Consider the following 21,560-nt stretch of genomic DNA (forward strand, 5'->3'; position numbering starts at 1 on the left):
GCCAGCATGCGGACCCGCAGGAGGAACTAAGACATGCTGCGGTCTGGAAAGACGCGCCGCATGTCAGTTTCCGCGGGTGTGCCGCAGGCGTATAGTGGACATGGGATTTGTATAAATCCGATCCACAATGCTGTAACATCTGGCCACTGCGGATTGCACGCAGTGCACTTGCGCTGAGTCCAATCCGCAGCGAACACTGATCATGTGCACATACCCTAAATATAACAGAAAGGAAAAAAAGAACCTTAAACCCAAAAGAATGGACTTGGATTAAAAAGAAATAAATATATATTTAAATAATTTGAACTCTGGGGTTGTGCACTTCAGTTTAAGGGCAGAAAAATGCAATAAAACTAAATAAATACCTTTCCGCTTGGAAGACCTAATTCTTTAAGAACTTGAAAGATCACTTTTTCTGTTTTTCCAGATGCAAATGTTCTTGTAATACTGTAAAATAAAGGAACATATAGATGAGCAATATTCATCATATATCTAAATATTATCAAAAAGTCCAAATTAACATCAACCATTCATAGAGGCTTAAGTATTGAGCAGGTGATGTGAAGCACCCTCTGATATTAGTTGGCAAAAAACAAGCATGTTCCTTACGAGTTATTATCATGCATATAAAGAAGAGTTTCTTGGAAAAGGAGGGTGTGAAGGACTTACATTATAATGTCTCCTTGATAAATCCAATCAAAGGGAATCTGTCACCAAGTTTTTGCCACGCCATATGAGAGCAGCATGATGTAGGGGCAGATACCATGATCCCAGCGATGTATCAACTACTTTACAGGTTGCCGCAATTTTGATAAAATCTCTGTTTTATCTGTTGCAGATCTACCAGTTCTCTGAATGCTGAGCTCTATAACCCCACAGACAGCTTTCTGTGTACACAGTGCATAGGCAGAAAGCTGCCAATCAGTGGCGGGGTGTGGTTGTACTACATGGCAGCAGGTTTACTAGTCCTCTAGTGAAAATCTTCTGCTGATAAAACAGTGATTTTATCAAAACTACAAAAAAACAGCCCAGTAAGTGACACATCATTTGAATCAGGGTCTCTACATTTACATGATGCTGCTTGGCTGTTGGCTGTAAGCCATAATCATCAACATTAACAGAAATAAACACTTGAAATGGATCACTCTGTTTGTAATTACTCTATATAATATACGAGTTTCACTTTTTGTATTGAAGAACTGAAATAAATTAACTTTTTGATGATATTCTAATTTAGTGAGATGCACCTGTATATGCAAAGGGCAACCTACATCTCAAAAAAAGCACAAAAGGAAAAAAAAGTAAACTTTTTTACAGTGCCAATCTTTTTCATGACTTGTACTGGTTTTTCAGCTTGACTCCTTTCATGCTAATTAAGAGTGATATGCAAAACCAGATACAACCTATTAAAAAAGGTGGCGCTGTTTCTGGAAAAGGTGGAGACTCTTTTGCTCATCTCAAACAATAGGGGGTCGAATCAAAATCGGCAAAGAAAGTCTGTGAAAAAAATCAGACTGCACTCAGATGACATCCAAGTGAGGTCCGATTTTCATGGACTTTCAGGAAGGTGAAGGTGGAGAAACTTTTTTTTTCTTTTTATCCATGTATGAGAAAAATTTATGACACTAATACCAAACTCTGATCAAAATCTGATTCAGAAAATCGGTCTGTTTTTCTTGTGCTTGGAAAAATCGGACGTCTGAATGAGGCCTTACAGTGCACAGAGTTTGAACAGCCTTTTTCTGCTGGCAGGCTCCCTTTAATGTCACAGAGCACAATTAGGCTGCATTCACAGAGCTACAATGTGTGAAAGAAACCCAATATTACCAGAATGGAACATGATCTGCAATATCATTTTCTAATTCAAAAATAAAGAGAGAATATAAGGGGTTTTCTCAACATCATAAATGGGCAAAATTGTAGTTTACTTATTATTAAAAATCCTCTCCGTTCTTGAGAGCAGATGGATTTTTAATTTTATTGTTTACTACTCATTGCCTAGGTTACCAGCTACCTCTCTGCAGTCTATCATCAGTGGCCAGTCTCTTAGGGAAGAAGCGCAGCAGTTATAAGCTGTTTGTTATAGAGCTTGTAAGCGCTGCTGTGAAGCTTGCTGGATTTCTGGATCTGGCCAGCTTTACTCCCCATGCACTCCTCCGATGCTGCACAGGCAAAGCTTCGGGCCAGCGGCACTCTGATGTCATTGGTCCGAAATGTCAATCAAAAGGAGTCTCTATGACTGAAGGCGCACACAGCGCCAGAAACGCGTCAGAGTGTTTTTTCTATCACCAGCATGTGGATTTTAATTGTTTGGTACTTATGGGTAGAGATGAACAAACCCGAACTTAAAATTCCGGGGTTCGTACCGGACAGTTAGTGTTTGGTGCTAAACACCGGACACAGACTTTTCCCGGACGTCCGTTGCAATGTTCGGAGTTTCAGGGGAAATCTGTTAAAGACAGAGAAAATTCTCCAGCTCAAAAGTTCGGGTCCTCATTGTTTTCAGTGGGGTTCAGGTGCAAGTTCGGATACAGTACTGGTACCTGAACTGAACTTTGGAATTCATTTGGGTCAGGTACCAGAACTCGGACTTCCATGGGTCCGATAAAATTTGAAGATTTTATCTATGTTTTGGATGTGCCAATCAACTTTATTTTTCTTCAACAGTAATGTACTGTCTTTGGCAAGCAGGACTCTGGGGGGCTAGGGAAGTGGGGCGGTCATGAAGAGTGTCTATCAGACAACCCCTTTAAATTTGAGGCTGAGAAAATGAATCTATTTAGTATTTTATATATTGTGATAATAGATAAGATTAAGGTAACAAAGTAACAGATTATCTCTATGTTATACACAAATGTTACATTGTATTGTGCTAAACATTCATCAATAAATGGCAGACTCGGGCAAATTACTTCATTCATTTCAGCAGTAAATACCAAGAACCGATGAACACGGACTGTGTATTTAGCCCACGATTGAGTTATAAGAGGACGTTGGCGCTCAGGAGTGCGTTTTCTAAGGAGCTGTCCGTCAAGCAAATGACCCAGAACCAACAGCTGTGTCAGGTCTCCGACCTCCCATAAAACGCCTGGATCTCTGACACTCATGTAATGTGAGGTTCTACTGTATTCACCAAACCACGGAGCAAAAAGTCACATCCGAACATATTGCATGGGGACGTGATACACTGACTTCTAGATAGATTTTCCATCTTTTAGATGTAGCACACGCCTGAATTTAAAGTCAGTAAAGAAGTCACCAGCGGGCAATGAGCCTTGATCAATCTACATATATATATACATACAATAATTTTCCATTGCTTTTCATTATTTCTCTGCTTTGGTCTTTTACATTGTTAACTGTGAGATCTGGAACATCAACAAGTGACCGGACGGTAATTGGTAACAACTAAAGTTTAGTTGTTACCAATTACCGTCCGGTCACATGTGAATCAATTTGCACCAACCCTACTGTTTAGTTACTAAACAGTAGGGTTGGTGCAAATTGATTCACATGAACCGATCTATTAGCCACGTCAGTAATCTGTGGCTGATGGACAGAAGCCCTGACAATGACTTATTAGTTTTCTGGATCTCATGTTTAGGCCATGTCCCCACTATCAGTATTTGGTCAGTATTTGGTCAGTATTTTTTCTCAGGAGTGGGAGACAAAACCAGGTGAGGAACAATCAGAGAAAAGGTATAATAGAAACAAGTCACCAATTCTGCATTTATCACCCACTCCTGGTTTTGGCTCCCACTCCTGAGAAAAATACTGACCGAATACTGATAGTGGGGCCGTGGCCTTAGGGTGCAGTGACGGCCGTAAAATCGTACCGAGATAAGCCTGCAGTGAATGTATGGACTGGCCGGCGGCTCTCCCGACCCAAGCGTGACAGCTACATAGAAATATATGAAGCTGTCATGCTTGGGTCAGGAGAGCCGTCAACCAGTCTGTACATTTCGGTCCAATTTTTATGAATGTAAAAATATAGAAGACCAAACCAGAAAAGTAATGAAAAATAATGGACCAGGTTCTGCAAATCAATTTGTACCAACTCTACTAAACTGTAACTGGTATATTTTATGGAGTAAGTTTATCATGTGCCCTATTTTTTAAGTCAGTTTTTTCCACAGGAAACACAACCAATTTGTATAAATTTTCAGGGTAACAGTTGGAAACATGAAATTCTCTGCAGCATTTCATATTATTATATGATTTCCAAAGCTACATGGTAAGATAATAATGCGTAATGTCAGGTGTTTGCTACACGCAGCAGCTTTAAACCACAGCAGCCCTGTGCCGCTACTTTATTTGCAATGTTTTCCTGCAAATTATCTTTATCTTGTAGAGAAACAGCTGTTTCACATGGACGATCCAGCGTCCCATCGGTGGCCCAGAGGTTTTTTATGTGGATTTTGAAATAGATCCCCGGTCAAAAAAGTCTTCAAATACTTTTTGAATTCTTTTCCTATTGATTTCAATGGGAAGTTAACATTTCTGTTCATACAGTGAGTTTTTAGTGGGGTTTTTTTCCAGCTAGTAAAACCATGCCAAGAAAAAAATAAAGTGATGATGATTCCTTGTGGAATCTGCTAAAATCAAATGGCTACAAAAAATGTTGAAAAAAAAACCTTCAAAAACCTTTTGGAAACAGATTTGCTGGCCTCAAAAAAAAAAAAAAAGTCCATGTTTCCATAATTAGGTTTCATTAAAAAAATTGCACCAGGCTTTTTGTCGCTTTGTACATTAAACTCTGATGTGGCCTGTGGTCATAAATCGGCTGAGATGAGCTCAAAAAAATGGCTCAGTCAGATGTCCAAATAACATGGACGATAATCGCACTGCAATGCTCGAACTGGCCAGCGACTCTCCTAACCTGAGTGTGACAGTGGCATAGAAATACATAGTGTCAGGAGAGCTGCCGGCCAGTCCGAGCATTGCAATGCGATCATTGCCTGTGTTATATGGCCGTCTGACTGCACCCAGAGAGTTACTATCTCCCTGTCAGACCATCCTAGCGAGCTGGCTGAAGGACTCTCAGTTTTCTTATTCATGACCCAACAATAGACAGTGCAACAAAGAGGCTATAGGAAGCAAATGGTGCAATATTCTTAATTGAACCCAAATGCAAAAATTATTTTTAGCTACAAGTACATGACTTTAAGTAAGAAAAAAAAAATCTTCCCAAAAGTGAACAACCTCATGTACACGTCTGAATTACCAGTCTGCACAAATCAGGCTCTAATACGTCCCCCATAGAAAGTGGCCTATACTGCACCTCCATATGCCTTTAAATTCATGTCAAAAATCACGTCATGTTTCATTATACAGCATACTGCTGATATATTCTCTCTAGGGGACAATGCTGCTGTAATGGAGTGCCAAAATATCAGTAGCGGGAATCCATAGGGACCATGTGAACTGCGGTACCGGCTCTGTGCACAACGGCTCTGTCATATACATTAGCCCTGAAATTATGATTCTTTGAAAGGGCGAGCAATGAGAATAAATTACTTCTATCCCAGTGACTGCACCGGTGACGCATTCACCAAACTGTATCACCAAGACCGAAGCACATAACTATCACTGATATCTGTGCGTATACTGTAGTAACACGACGTACAGCCCATGCATAAAGCCTTACCTGCGGACTGGGATTTTTCCATTTACGTTTGTAAGAAATGTGAGTTTCATCCAGCTGAAAGATATAAGAATTTGTGAGAAATCTGTAATGTAGAAATAACGTAGATCAACATCCTATAAATAATACAAATCTCTCATTGCGCTTAACTTGTGTGTCCATAGTATGTGCCTCTTTTTGTGAATCACTATTAAAAAAAATGTACCTTGTAAGCAAATTTGTGATATGGTTTGTTTCTCAAATCCTTACAGTTTTCAAGATCTCTGCTTACTGTCAGTGATAGGATATAAATAGAAGACAATGTATCATGTCTGAACCATCCCTAGTAAGAAAAGACGTAATAAATGTAAATATTAGAACCTTGTGTATCCCTCAGGAGTCCAGGCTGATACATATATTTACCCTCTTAATGTAAAGGGGGATGTTTGATTCACTGACAGCAGAGAGCCTAACTTTTAGGATGAACTGCAAAAGAAAAAAATAGTAATTTTTTTTTTTATTATAGCACTATTAAAGGGAATCTGTCAGCAGGTTTTTACTACCTCATCTGATAACAGCCTGATGTAGGCAAAGAAAAGCTGAATCCAATTATGTATCACTTAGATTACTGGGTGCAGTTGTTCTGATACAATCAGAGTTTTTAGATGTAGCAATACAGCAGAGCTGAGGAAGCTAACCTCGCCCACACCAGGCTCTGTATATACAATGTCCATAGACAGTGAGCTGCCTATCACAGGAGGGGGCGTGTCTGACTAGCATGCAGGTGCTGCTGTGTCTGAGAAATGATAAGCTCCTGGTGCTAAAACAATCATTGCAAGCATACCAAACCACAGAGCGTGATAAGCGAGGCATCGCTGAAATCTGTGTTTTAACCCCTATAGCACACCGTCTTCAGATTAGCAAAAACCTGCTGACAGATTCCCTTTAATCCCTTATTAAGCTGCGAAAACCAAACTTATATAGATACTAGAGAGACATGTCAGGACACAGGAGGGGTAGCAGGACAGATCACAAGACATGTGTTGGCTGAAGAAATGCCCTGCACGAATACTTTGTTTCAGTTGTAAAAACGTCTTTTGTAAAAACGTCTTTTTTTTAATATTCTCTATTGCTGATATATATAAAATGTATTGAATTATATCTCTCCCCTATAAAACCTTTATAGTGGGTAACTGTTGTCAAAACTGATCATGGTTTCTGTTAATCTTATAACCCCAAAAATAAAATAAAATCTAATTGCTAAAGTCAAAATGCCAATTCTAGAGGCCGCAATACATGGGAATATAGGCTTCATATCTCACTGTCCTCTGGCGTACATACTTGCACACAGCTTATACATGTACTCTAGCATGTTTGTACCTCTGAACATCTATCTATGACGCTCTTACATTTTTATTCTATCTTTTTACCTTTTATAATTATTGCAATACCACTCTCCACAAAAATGACTGTTACTCACAACAAAAATAATGCAAAAACAATTTTTTCCAAGAAACATAATATTGTCCATATTTACCACTAAAAGACAGAAAATATAAAAAATTGCTCTGTCAAATTCTCCATACAAAAAAAAATGAATAAAGATGTAACAGTTGGTGAGAACAAGCTCAAACCAAGCATAAAACAATTAGTGTAGGCTTAACACCTTTAGGGGCACTCTCTATAAATCTTTATAAAACCTAAAAATCTGTATACACCTAGGGCAGGAAACATAACAAAATTGCATTTTTACTGTATTGGAAGTGAGACTATGAATTCCTTACTGTACAAGCAGTGAGACTATGGATTCTTTACTATACAAGCAGTGAGACTATGGATTCCTTACTGTACAAGCAGTGAGACTATGGATTCTTTACTGTATGAGCAGGAGACTATGGATTCTTTACTCTATAACAACGGATTCTTTACTGTATGAGCAGGAGACTATGACTTTACTGTACGATCAGTGATACTATGGAATCTATACTGTAAAATCAGTGAGACTATGGATTATTTACTGTATGAGCAGGAGACTATGAATTTACTGTACGATCAGTGATACTATGGAATCTATACTGTAAAATCAGTGAGACTATGGATTCTTTACTGTACAAGCAGTGAGACTATGGATTCTTTACTATACAAGCAGTGAGACTATGGATTCTTTACTGTACAAGCAGGAGACTATGGATTCTTTACTCAATAACAACGGATTCTTTATTGTATGAGCAGGAGACTATGAATTTACTGTACGATCAGTGATACTATGGAATCTATACTGTAAAATCAGTGAGACTATGGATTATTTACTGTACAAGCAGTGAGACTATGGATTCTTTACTATACAAGCAGTGAGACTATGGATTCTTTACTGTATGAGCAGGAGACTATGGATTCTTTACTCAATAACAACGGATTCTTTATTGTATGAGCAGGAGACTATGAATTTACTGTACGATCAGTGATACTATGGAATCTATACTGTAAAATCAGTGAGACTATGGATTATTTACTGTATGAGCAGGAGACTATGAATTATTTACTGTACGATCAGTGTCACTATGGATTCTTTACTGTACTATAAGTGAAGCTATGGATTATTTACTATAAGAGCAATGAGACTATGGAATCTTTATTGTATGAGCAGGAGGCTATGGACTTTTTTACTGTGTAATCAGTGAGGCTATGGATTCTTTATTGTATGATCAGTGAGATTATGGATTATTTATCAAACGAGATGTCAGCCTATGCAGTCTTTACTGTACGATCAATGATATTATGGATTATTTACTGTATGAGCAGTGAGACTAAGGATTCTTTACTGTACGAGTAGTAAGACTAAGGATCCTTCAGTTAACCAATGTTGTGATGGTCGCTTTACTAAACAAGTTCAAAGTGGCCTTATATGCCTTTCTTCATAAATAAAATAACAGGTTATGTGTACTAAGCTCTAAGATGGGACGTTGATACAGGTAACTAGTCTAATTGCCATATGTGCAGGCAGGAAGGAATTTTTCCCCTAATATGGGACAATTAGCATCTGCCTCATGGGGTTTTTAATTTCTCTGGATCAACTATTATTGCATGCCGGTTCAGCCATGTTCTAACCATGTCTGATATTTACTGCACATTTAAGACTGTGATAGAAAATGGCAATACTTAGGCAGTATTGTATATATGTCAATATACTTGTTTTTCTCTGTAAATAAAAACAGTTGTACCAATATATCAGTATTTTCAGTCATAGTCCATAAAGTGTGAACAGAGCCTTCTATGATTTGTTTTTATCTTCAATACATTTTCCAATATATTTGTAATAAAGTGTTAAATTAAACCCTGCATTGCATTAATGTGTTTATTGTGATGCAGCAGAGGAGCCTGGCAACATATAAAATGTTGTAAACCAATAATGAGAACCTTACATCAAATTCTCAGATTACTTCTCCGGTGTTTTACATTGTGCTGCTATTCCTTCCCTCGTCACATAGTAATCAGTTGCCATTGTGCGCCATGGGGGCTTCCTACCCTCAAACATCTGTGACTGCGCATAATGCAGCGGCGGAGCGGTACCATCAAGATCACCCGTCAGGTGTCATATTTACTGCACCAGGAGATCAGGGGAAAATTCATCAGATGTTAAAAACCCATAAAGGGACATGGAGGGATATTTGTAGGATTCAATCTGTAGGGCTGCACATGCTTATGACAATTTGTTGGGTAGCCAAACCTGAGATAATCCCTGCCGGTGTAAAAGTCCCTGGTAGATCATGATCAGGGACGGTACTGGACAGAAATCAAGCTGCCAGTTGAACGGGTCAGGCGCAGTCCCTTCTATTGAAAACCAGATGCTGCTACACATTTTTTTCCGGTCATTTTTTCATTTTATGTACATGATTTCATAGGCGGTCATATTGTCTGCGCTTCTGTTATCAATATTAAGATATGTGCTTTACAACAGCTACATGGACCTGTAATAGACAAGTCTGATTTCTATTGATGACTGTTCTAGGCACGCTCTGTGATCTGCGCAGAGATCATAGTGCAGTGAGGGGGGAAAGTGAACTATCACCATCGCCTAATATGAATGGTGGATCCTGTATGTATTATCTAAAAATAATTAGGTCTCACTTTTCGAATGTAAGCATGCCAGTGATGATAATGGGACTACTGAAAAGTCATCTCTGCAAAATATGAAGTATCACCATAATATCAGGCTTAGTGGCCAGAGTAAAGATTTTTTCATTAATAGTGATATAGAAAAAAAAATACATTAAACAAAAAACTTGATTTCAAACAATTGGTAACTTTCTGATTGTACGTTCCTCTTAAACAACTTCAGGTCAGTACAGGAATTTTACAACTAGTACTTTACTAGCAACTGCTCCATTTGAAGAGGGCACAGTGATATCACATCTACAGATCCCTGCCAGGCTGCGAGTGGGTGCGGCAGGGTCAGTAGGCGTGAAGTCACCAACTCTGCTCACCTACCGATGTGGAAGTGAAGGGAGCAGAAGACTGCTTTATTATCTTAGAAATTACCATATACAAATGGATCACAAGTGGCCAAGAAGAGTCACCAATCAAGAGCCTCATACATTACAGGCCCCAATTATTAACACAATCACTAACAGATTTATTGGGCTTTAGTTTCAGTGGGACAGATATCATACTAACTGACTAAGTGTATCTTACATACTGTATAAGTATATATATATTTATATATATAGAGACATATAGTGTATATACCCATGATATCATTACATATATGCAGATAAATACATGAAGTAAACACATTAACTTGTGAACTTCCAAACAATTATGTTTGTATTCCCCATTAAAGGGGTTTTCCCATGAACCAAATTTCATTTTAATCAATAGATCTTGGAATAATAATAAGTTCCACAATTGGATGTGTTTAAATAAAATGTTCCTGTGCCAAGATAATTTTATAAATGTGGGGATCACAGCTGATTTTTCCTATGAGGTAAAACATTTTTTAAAAAACAGGCAGGGAAATGTTTTACCTCACAAAAACAATCAGCTGCGATCCCCTGCTGTAATGTCTGTATACTCTTTTTCTCTCCTCCTGCCCAGGAGCTGTGGTATGATCAGACCATGTTCCTGCACGGTCAGACACAGCCATTACACAGTACACAGCAGGGGCACATTTATAAGATTATCTCAGCACAGGAACATTTTATTTAAACACATCCAATTGTAGAAATTATTATTATTCCAAGATCTATTGATTAAAATCAACTTTTGCTAGTGGGAAAACCCCTTTAAATAATTTTGGAGCATCTTTTGAAACTCCGCATTAACTCATTAAAACTCTGCATTATTCTATCATCCCTCCCTGGAAATGTATAAATTAACTACTGGGTGTTACCATTCTCTTTGTTGGGAGGATGGGCACTTACACACACACTGACGCTGTCAGTGTTAATAACACGGTCAACCCCTTTGACGTGGTGAATAGTAATACTTAGTTATCAATTTCACCATACATTTCCAGCAAGAACAGCATAACACAGAGGCCCCGATTCATCATTTGCTATTTATTGAGGTCACTTTTCTTTTTCTTTTTTTGTCTTGTGGTATTTGCCAATGTTTTTTGCATTAAAATGGAGCAGCGGTTCATGTATTTGATGCCAAATCAAAAATGATTTTTGTATTTTACCTTTAAGCACAAATAAGTCCCAAAATCCTTGAAAAAAAGTCACAATTGTGCCAAAATTGAGAAATCTGCCAGAAACTTTACTTTAGGCAAGGACAAGAGTGAGATGCGTCAAAAAAATGCGACATTTGAAAAAGTCGAATTTCGTGAATCTGTCTAATGACATCTGGATAAGCAAAGTTGTTGAGAACAAATTAAAAAAAAAACTTTAAAAAAACTTTAAAGTGAATCAGGCAGTAGGAAAAACCCTCCTAAGCCGTCTATATGGGCACGCAGGTCATAGGAAGCTGAATAATGATATCTTGATATCTGTGATCCAATTTATTCCAGAGAACTCCATGCTTTTCTTATATGTAAATGAGCTGTGCAGAACTATGGGCCAGACACTGATCTGCATGAGAATCCAGATTATTTAACATGAAGGGGGAGTTACCAGTGTGATGTGTAATGGCCGCTCTCTGCTCACTGCTGATCTCACTGCAGAGCTGTGTGTGATTATACCTGACAAATCTGCAGGTTCCTCTCCGCTTCCAGCTCACAGGCAGACAGGGTTGCTGCAGAGCTGTGAGAGCTGCAGCTGCTAACATGTTTGTTATGAGACAGTTCAGTTCTACAGTCCTGTGTTAGTTACATCTCTCACACTGGTAATGCCCATTTTATTTAAAATAATCTCTGGACCAGATTCTCAAGCAGATCAGTATCAGTCCTGAACAGCTCATTTTCATATATACAGAAAAATATAAAAATAATCAAATCGCAGATATCAAGGTGTCATTTTATTTAGCTTCCTATGACCTACATGCCCATATAGAAAGACAATGTAGCAGGGTTGATCCTACTGACAGATTTCCCTTAAAAATTGCACAAAACTTATAGAGAATATGACGCATATACTTAAGCCACTAAAAATAGAGCAAATAATTCCAGAAAAGTGGAGAAATAACAATGATGAATCCGGGCCCAGTGTGGTAAGAAAAAAAGTTCCAAAACTGTTAATTTATAGGAAACCCACGGATGTCAGGAAAGCTAACAGGTAATGTTAAAGGTGTTAAAAGTCCAGTCAGACCACAAGGCAGTGACTTTTATGCACCATTATGCAGTTTTTTAATAGGATAACATAATAAGGAATAAAAGATTCATTAACAGCAGCTTAGTGAGACTATAAATGTGAGAAGACCCTGAATATACTGAACTGAAAGGCAAAAAAAAGGGATTTATTTCTTCCTCCCTTTACTAATGGAGTTAAAGAAAATGCTCACAAAGGACAATGATGGCATAAATTAAAATACTATGGTCAGATTATACTCAGTTTTTAATTAAAACAAGCCAGTAGGTGCTAAAGCGGCCACCTTAAAGAGCTACTCAGATCTCAGCCATTTAATGGTGAGGCAGGAATATCTGTCTCTGTGCTGGCCATAAGTGCAGGATGCATTCATTACACTGTTCCCATAACTCCAATAGAGGTTAATAGGAAATACAGAAAAAGCATAGGCCAACCCATTTGGCTGTTTAGAGTCCTGATCTGCATAGAAATAGATATATCCATCTCAGCTATTTAAAGGGGTATTCCCATCTCCAAGATCCTATCCCAATATGTAGTAGGTGTAATAATAATAATATTAGCAAATACCGCCAATTAAAAATGTAGTATAGTTTTCCTGATTCGCCATGTCTCTTTCCTCATGTGCAGAGATTGTAGGACCTTAGGTATTCATGGTTACAACCACTAGCAACTAGCTGTCACTATATCAGTACTTGTAACCATGGATACCTAACGTCCTGCAATGCCTGAACATGAAGAAATAGACTTATCAAATCAGAAAAACTATACTACATTTCTAATTGCAGGTATTTGCTAATATTATTATTATTATTATTACCCCTACTACATATTGGGATAGGATCTTGAAGATGGGAAAACCCCTTTAACTCTGTCTCTCAGGGTACTAAATTGGAGCTAGAAGCCAACAGCAATATTCTATCATGGGATTAGCAATCTCCACTACATCTTTAATGATGAGGTATCGTGTTCCTCTTTGCCAAAATATATAACAGTAACAACACGAATACAGTACATAATTTAGAAAACAAGCAGACACATGGAGGACACTTACTGTTTATTGAGACATGTCATTGGACTGACGTTGTTGGCTCTAAAGTTATGCGTGATAGATTTTAGCCCTTCTACCCATTGCTGAAAGACATACAAACACAGAGTACAAATAAGGAAAATCACCCCATAGAAGACATACTGTGCAACAAAAGATAGACATGCACCGACTTCTTCATAACTAAATGTATCTTTACCAGTTATCAAGACAGAAGAAGAACAAGCAAGTTACATAACGACGCTTCACACCTGGTTTCCAACACCGAACACACACACTACACTCCTCCAAAAAGCGAGTAAAGTATGATACGTTCTTGACGGAATGGAGTCATCAAGAAAAATAAATATAATTTCTGTAACTTTTGAACTTCTTACTAAAGAGTTTTTCCCGCACCCCTAGTGTATGCCATCACTTTATGATGGATGAGGGCCAAACTCTTGGATTCCAACCATTTTCTGTTCCCACCTACTTGATAGCCTACTGAGTGTATGTAAAGCTAAGGCCACAGCCCCACTATCAGTATTTGGTCAGTATTTGGTCAGTATTTTTTCTCAGGAGTGGGAGCCAAAACCAGGAGTGGGTGATAAATGCAGAATTGGTGACTTGTTTCTATTATACCTATTCTCTGATTGTTCCTCACCTGGTTTTGGCTCCCACTCCTGAAACAAAATACTGACCTTATACTGACCAAATACTGATAGTGGGGCCGTGGCCAAAGAAAGGGAAACATGGAGGTGAGTCAGACTGAAAGTTTAGACTACACAAGGGTTTGACGCTTCTCTGTTAGGACTCGTTCACAAGTCTGATTTTTCATGTGCGAGTGTTATTTGTGCTGTAACCATGATATTCTATTGGGCTGTGCACATGTCCAATTTTTTTCGTCGGACTGAGTGATCTGTGGAAAAAATCTGAGACATGTCTGATTTTGATCCAAGTGTCGGATCAAAATTGGCAATGTACGTCTATGGGTCCGTGAAAAATCCGACCGCACTCGGATGACATTCGAGTGAGGTCCTATTTTAACAGTGTCAGAAAGGAGAAGGTGGAGAAACTTTATTTCTTTTCTTCATGTACGAGAAAAACCACACTCTGATCAAATTCTGATCAAAATCTGAAGAGTCACATACATGTGTGTATGTAAAGCTAAGGCCACGGCCCAACTATCAGTATTCGGTCAGTATATATGTGACTCTTCAGATTTTGTGTTATACTATGCCTGATGAAGAGACCTGAGTAGTCTTGAAAGCTTGCAATTTGTCACCATCTTTTCAGTTAGACATTAAAAGGTATCAACCACTGAGGACTCTCAAATCTTAATATTTTTCTATCTACTGGCTAACACGGTACAAAGATATATATTTTCCATGTGATTAATGTAGTTAGTGTGAAAACCTCTTTAATGGTTTTAGATAAGGCAGATTTGCTTTAAAGATACATTTATGCTTAATGTAAAAAATATTTAAAGTAAAAATATAAATGATTATTAATAATAATAATAATAATAATAAATACATTCATGTAAACTAATTAAAGCTTAGAAATATGAATGGTAATTATTGTATATTTAAAATATTGATTTTAATTACATACAACAAATTCTACAAACTGCACATATGATCAATGAGTACATGAACAAGAAAATGGTTATCACAGACAATAAACATGTCTACAACATTAGAAGCTTTCATGGTACTGTGACATCCTTTTTGTGGGGTCATTTATTGCTAATATATATATACCGTACATACTATACATCATACCTTACTATATATATAGTATACATAGTATACTATTATACTATATATATACATATAGTAGGGATTCACTCTCTCTAGTAGGCATTAGGCCTTAGGTAGCGTTCACACAGGCAATGGAGCTTTAGTCCAAACACATGTAGTGTTTATAGCTTTACACAGATTGCACAGCACAAAAATAAAGTCATAAACATAAATCCCTAGCCTTCGCCACCAGCTAACTAAACAGAACAGACCCTGGCTACTCATATACCGCTGAGCTCGCCCCAGCTCGGTCACACAAAACACCTATTGACCATAGCAACCACGGATACTTGCGGTTCTCCGCACACGGCCTGTGCAGACTCCTCTCAGAGAGAGATTCTGTCCTGTCTCTTTCTTCAGTGCACAGTCTGTGCATTCACCAGCTAACACATTCACCTCCGCGCCATCCAGCAGATGGACACTCCCTCAGGGGACTGCCACACAATGAACCTACTTCCTGCCTCTTAGAGAAACACAGTAGGTGCTTCTGATCCAACACTGCAGAGCAGGACTTTAACCCTGTCCATCCCAGCTGTGCTACAATAGATATATATAACGTCTGTTGTAACTTTTGACACAATGGCTATCTTGCAGTCCATAATTTTTTTGCATTTAACTATATTGGTTCTTAATTATTTTTTAATCATGCTAACAATATTTTATTTCCGACGCATATATACATTGATGGATACTCAAATTTATGCCTTTTTATTGACTGTACTTTTCTGCCTTAACGGCCACCATGTTTTGAAACCAGGTTTTTTCACATTTTTTGTATATATACAGTACAGACCAAAAGTTTGGACACACCTTCTCATTTAAAGATTTTTCTGTATTTTCATGACTATGAAAATTGTACATTCACACTGAAGGCATCAAAACTATAAATTAACACATGTGGAATTATATACTTAACAAAAAAGTGTGAAACAACTGAACATATGTCTTATATTCTAGGTTCTTCAAAGTAGCCACCTTTTGCTTTGATGACGGCTTCTTGGCATTCTCTTGATGAGCTTCAAGAGGTAGTCACCGGAAATGGTCTTCCAACAATCTTGAAGGAGTTCCCAGAGATGCTTAGCACTTGTTGGCCCTTTTGCCTTCACTCTGCGGTCCAGCTCACCCCAAACCATCTCGATTGGGTTCAGGTATGGTGACTGTGGAGGCCAGGTCATCTGGCGTAGCACCCCATCACTCTCCTTCTTGATGAAATAGCGCTTACACAGCCTGGAGGTGTGTTTGGGGTCATTGTCCTGTTGAAAAATAAATGATGGTCCAACTAAACGGAAACCGGATGGAATAGCATTCCGCTGTAAGATGCTGTGGTAGCCATGCTGGTTCAGTATGCCTTCAATTTTGAATAAATCCCCAACAGTGTCACCAGCAAAGCACCCCCACACCATCACACCCCCTCCTCCATGCTTCACGGTGGGAACCAGGCATGTAGAGTCCATCCGTTCAATTTTTCTGCGTCACACAAAGACACGGTGGTTGGAACCAAAGATCTCAAATTTGGACTCATCAGACCAAAGCACAGATTTCCACTGGTCTAATGTCCATTCCTTGTGTTCTTTAGCCCAAACAAGTCTCTTCTTGTTGTTGCCTGTCCTTAGCAGTGGTTTCCTAGCAGCTATTTTACCATGAAGGCCTGCTGCACAAAGTCTCCCCTTAACAGTTGTTGAAGAGATGTGTCTGATGCTAGAACTCTGTGTGGCATTGACCTGGTCTCTAATCTGAGCTTCTGTTAACCTGCGATTTCTGAGGCTGGTGACTCGGATAAACTTATCCTCAGAAGCAGAGGTGACTCTTGGTCTTCCTTTCCTGGGGCGGTCCTCATGTGAGCCAGTTTCTTTGTAGCGCTTGATGGATTTTGCAACTGCACTTGGGGACACTTTCAAAGTTTTCCCAATTTTTCGCACTGACTGACCTTCATTTATTAAAGTAATGATGGCCACTAATTTTTCTTGCCATAATACAAATTCTAACAGTCTATTCAGTAGGACTATCAGCTGTGTATCCACCAGACTTATGCACAACACAATTGATGGTCCCAACCCCATTTATAAGGCAAGAAATCCCACTTATTAAACCTGACAGGGCACACCTGTGAAGTGAAAACCATTTCCGATGACTACCTCTTGAAGCTCATCAAGAGAATGCCAAGAGTGTGCAAAGCAGTCATCAAAGCAAAAGGTGGCTACTTTGAAGAACCTAGAATATAAGACATATTTTCAGTTGTTTCACACTTTTTTGTTAAGTATATAATTCCACATGTGTTAATTCATAGTTTTGATGCCTTCAGTGTGAATGTACAATTTTCATAGTCCTGAAAATACAGAAAAATCTTTAAACGAGAAGTTGTGTCCAAACTTTTGGTCTGTACTGTATGTCCACTCCTTGCTATACCTGACACAAGCTATGCAATGAAATGCGTCTGATTTTAGCTTCTAAATAAATGGACTCTTAACCAAGCACTGGGCATTGCATCCCTTCTTTTGACCCGGAGAAGCGCGGAATCATTGGCACTTTCTTGCATCCACAACTTATGATCTTGTAGTCCATGAGATTCTCAACTCTCATACTTTACTTATTGCTGCTTCTTACCTGTTTTAAGGCCCTGATTATACAAAGACTGGTGTTTTGTGTGCCAGTCTTGTTGAAGTGTATGCTGGAATAAGATGCCCCAAATTCAGCACCTCATAATGAATTTGGCGCATGTTTCAGTTGCCATGCATCACAAGAAATGTGCACCAACCAGTGAGAGAAGTACATTATTTTCAGAATTCTCTCCACTTTTTTGGCGTAAATTACAATGAATTTGCTAACTTCTTTTGGCCAAGCCCTATCCTGGACTTTTCAAAACAATAGCAGACCTGGCCAAGACTAGCATAAAAATAGGTACCGTATCTAAGGCACTTTTACAACTGTGCTGATGAGGTGCATAAGGCCAAAACAGACCTGTCCAAGAGATAGGATTCTGATAACATAAATAACCTAGCCATATAACCTAACATATCTAACATACCAAACATATAAGAAGTCATGTCACACATTATGAAGTTGCATTTATTTACAATATTTTTTTCCTTTTTTATATACAGTATATAGAGGAAATATTAGTGACTGCCCAATACCTTTGGCCCAGCTGATCAGGAGAGCACTATTCATGCTGCAGCGAATAGCAAAGCCAGCCCTCTTTTGTCACAACCGATACACAGAAAGAGAAGGGGCCTGGCTTAGCTATGAAATAAGTCAGATAGCTTATATATGTAACCGGCACTGGGAGGGGAAGAAAGATGTCTCATAAGTGGGAAAAAAAGCTGAATTCTTTGATAAGATATATTACAAAGTTTCTTCTTTTATTTGCCTTCACTATTAATTTATTCAAAGTTTGTTAAAAGAACAATTTCCAATTAATTAAGATAATTTGTTAGGCTTTCCGGAAATCCTATGTAAAACAGAACATAATACATTACAGCATTATGAATGGTATTGAATAACCCACTCTGCTCTTCTACATTATATATACATTTCTAATATTACATCTAATGCACTCATTAAAGCTGCCAGTAGGGTGCGATGCAGGGCCAACAAAAATATTCAGGAAATTAATAAAGCTCTGCTATATATTTCAGACTGTGACTATCATCATCACACAAGCAGTTTCAGACCCAGAAATACAATGCTGATGTACAGTAGGCTCAGAAATAGGTGAAGGAAAGGAGTTAGCAGCACCTGAGGGCTAACTAGTCACAATAGACAGCCATCATTGCACCCGCACAATAGCACTGCAGCATTTAACCTCAGATAACCTGACACTAGCCTTGATCTCCGGGATGCTGTTTACCTTCTCCAAGGTTGGATACAGATATAGGAGGGAGACAAGTTCTGCAGCAAATCTAACAAGTTAATGTTTTACCACCAAAGTAATAAAGGTAAATGTGCCATGGTGGCTTCACACCTTCAGAAGAGAAGGCTAGGGGATGGATACATGTGTAGTGAACATTAGGAGGCTGCTGTAAAAAATAAAGAAGAAAGGAGGAATCTGTCTGGCACATTCATCCAGATAATATAAAACTTCCTATGACTAAGGGAGCCTCGGGGGCCAGAAACGCGCCAGGTGTCACTTTTATCTACTTATTTAATGTTCACCTAATAAAATGTAGTTTTATATTATTTAGATGAATGTGCCGGACAGATTCCTCCTTCCTTCTCTATTGGCTGCACTCACCAGTGGCATCGGCACTCACCAGTGGCATCGGCACTCACCAGTGGCATCGGCACTCACCAGCGGCATCGGCACTCACCAGCGAAATCGCCATTCACCAGCGGAATCGCCACCCACCAGTGGATCTGATTTAGCGCACAGCATGGTGAGCTCCAAACCAGCCCCCTCTCTATACTTTTTCAGCATTAACCATGATCTGTTTAAATTTATTGTATAACTAATAACTGAAGAGGAAAACCCAGCCATTGCAAGCCCAATGATTTCAGCTTCATTGACAACTGTCAATCAATGTGAATTCCCACCCACAAACATCCTTGGCGCCTTTTTTTTACAATTTAAACCCACTTACGAGAGCTCTCATACTTTGTATATTGCAAACTGATGAAGGGTTTTCCCCACCTCCAAAATGCACAATATTTTTAGACAATAAATTATTATTTTTCCACTTTAGTAAGTGCTGGAGGGTTTTTAGCATTTGGTAATTTTTTTAAACCTACATATTTTATCATCTTTTGGCACACTGACATACACATTAGATGGTTGTCCATTCCGGTCGGCAGACTTTAAAGGGAATCTGTCACCATATTTTTGCTAGCTCATCTTAGAACAGAATAACGTAGAAGAGACCCTGATTCCAAAGATGTATTACTTAATTTACTGAGTGCAGCAGTTGTAACAGTTTTTAGACTTAACATGTTGCAGATCTCAGAAAGCTAACCCCGCCCATACCAGGCTCTGTATGTAAATAGTCTATTTACAGTGAGCTGCTGATCAGAGGAGGGGCGTGGTTGAACAAGGGCTCAGGCGAGCATCAGTCCAAGCAGTGAAAATCTCCTCGTGATAAAACATTAATTGTATGGAAACAACAGCGCACAGCCAAATAAGGGACACATCCTTGAAATCAGTGTCTCAGTCCCTAACTCACACTGCCCTCAGGTTACATAGCAAAAAACTGCTGACAGATTCCCTTTCAGAATGGATAAGGTCATTAAAGGTATGAATGCTTTTGGAAGGCACTGGTTCCCCAGGTGGTGTAGGGAGGCAGTGCCCTCTTCCAGGGATTAGATTGATGTCCCTTGTCAAGTTTCTAGGCTCGTTAATAGGTCAGACATTGGCTTACAGATTAGCTTCCTGTTGTTGGCGCTAGAGAGACAGTTTCATGCCTTCTAGAGGAAAGTTCATTTGCATTAGTCGTACTGGCTGAATGATTTCGGCCTCTATGGGCAGCCTCTCTTTTTTAGGTGCAATCTAGTTCGAATCTTCTTAACTCTATGACCCATGGCCTTAACTTTACATGACTGTTCCCAGACTGGAATTAATGTGGTTTGGAAAACAGTAAGTAATGATTATTTCTCATGAGCTCATGCACCCGATGGTACAGTAATAGGAGGAAAAATAGAAATGTGAAATGTAGAAATAATGAGAATGGAGGATTGGGGGAATATTCATTACCTATTACACCTGCTTGTCATAACTTGTAGTGCCGGTATGCTGACAAGCCGCGGGAAGTAGCTGTGTAATAGAGCAATCTCACTCCGTGTCCCGCTGGAATTATACCTCATCTAATCTCTAAGACGCAGTTTTTGAAACCTGATTATTTGCTTTTTTTTCCATTACAAATACACTAATAAGTCATCACAGCAACATTATACAGCAGAGCCAATTGTGTTACAGTGTAAAAAACACCTCTCTAATTTCTACCATTCCCTCAGCTTCTAGTATTGTCATGTACCATTCAGTAATTAAGTATATTCCGTAATCTGGCAAATATCATGCCCAATTAATACCAGATTAAAAGACTTTTACTGGATATTATTTTTTTTGCATTGGGTGTCTATTTAGTTAATGCGTTTGAAGAAGATTCTCATTTTAACCCCCAAGAGTAAATCTATATGATCTGCACATAGCAGAAATAAAGGAGTTGTCCGGCCTTAGGCTACAAGTCTGCAGTCACTCTATGTGACTAAAGACTTGTGAATACTCACATGGCGTGCACACTGCTCGCTGTGAGGATTCTCATGCGATTTGTATACTTCTGGCCACATTCCAACTAGACGTGTCCGGCCTCGCTCAATACAGTTGTATTAAGCGAGGCTCAGCATGTCTAGTTAGCACGTGACCGCATGAATGCAAATCACATACT

The 21,560-nt window shown here is 38.8% G+C and overlaps 1 protein-coding gene across 5 annotated transcripts in view; it reads right to left on the reverse strand.

The window, feature by feature from the left end:
* PLCB4 (phospholipase C beta 4) overlaps nucleotides 1-21,560 on the reverse strand; it is a 352,882-nt gene that overhangs the window by 109,163 nt on the left and 222,159 nt on the right. For all 5 annotated transcript variants that reach the window (XM_073672246.1, XM_073672244.1, XM_073672245.1 and 2 more), the window contains exons 8-10: nucleotides 13,415-13,494; nucleotides 5,648-5,701; nucleotides 366-447 (exon numbers count right to left, since the gene is read on the reverse strand). In XM_073672246.1, the coding sequence (XP_073528347.1) occupies nucleotides 366-447; nucleotides 5,648-5,701; nucleotides 13,415-13,494 (216 nt within the window). The remainder of the gene's footprint in view (nucleotides 1-365; nucleotides 448-5,647; nucleotides 5,702-13,414; nucleotides 13,495-21,560) is intronic.

Source organism: Phyllobates terribilis, unplaced genomic scaffold, assembly GCF_046119375.1.
Source record: "Phyllobates terribilis strain yellow unplaced genomic scaffold, ASM4611937v1 Scaffold_3__8_contigs__length_932513732, whole genome shotgun sequence".
NCBI classification, from domain to species: Eukaryota; Metazoa; Chordata; class Amphibia; order Anura; family Dendrobatidae; genus Phyllobates; species Phyllobates terribilis.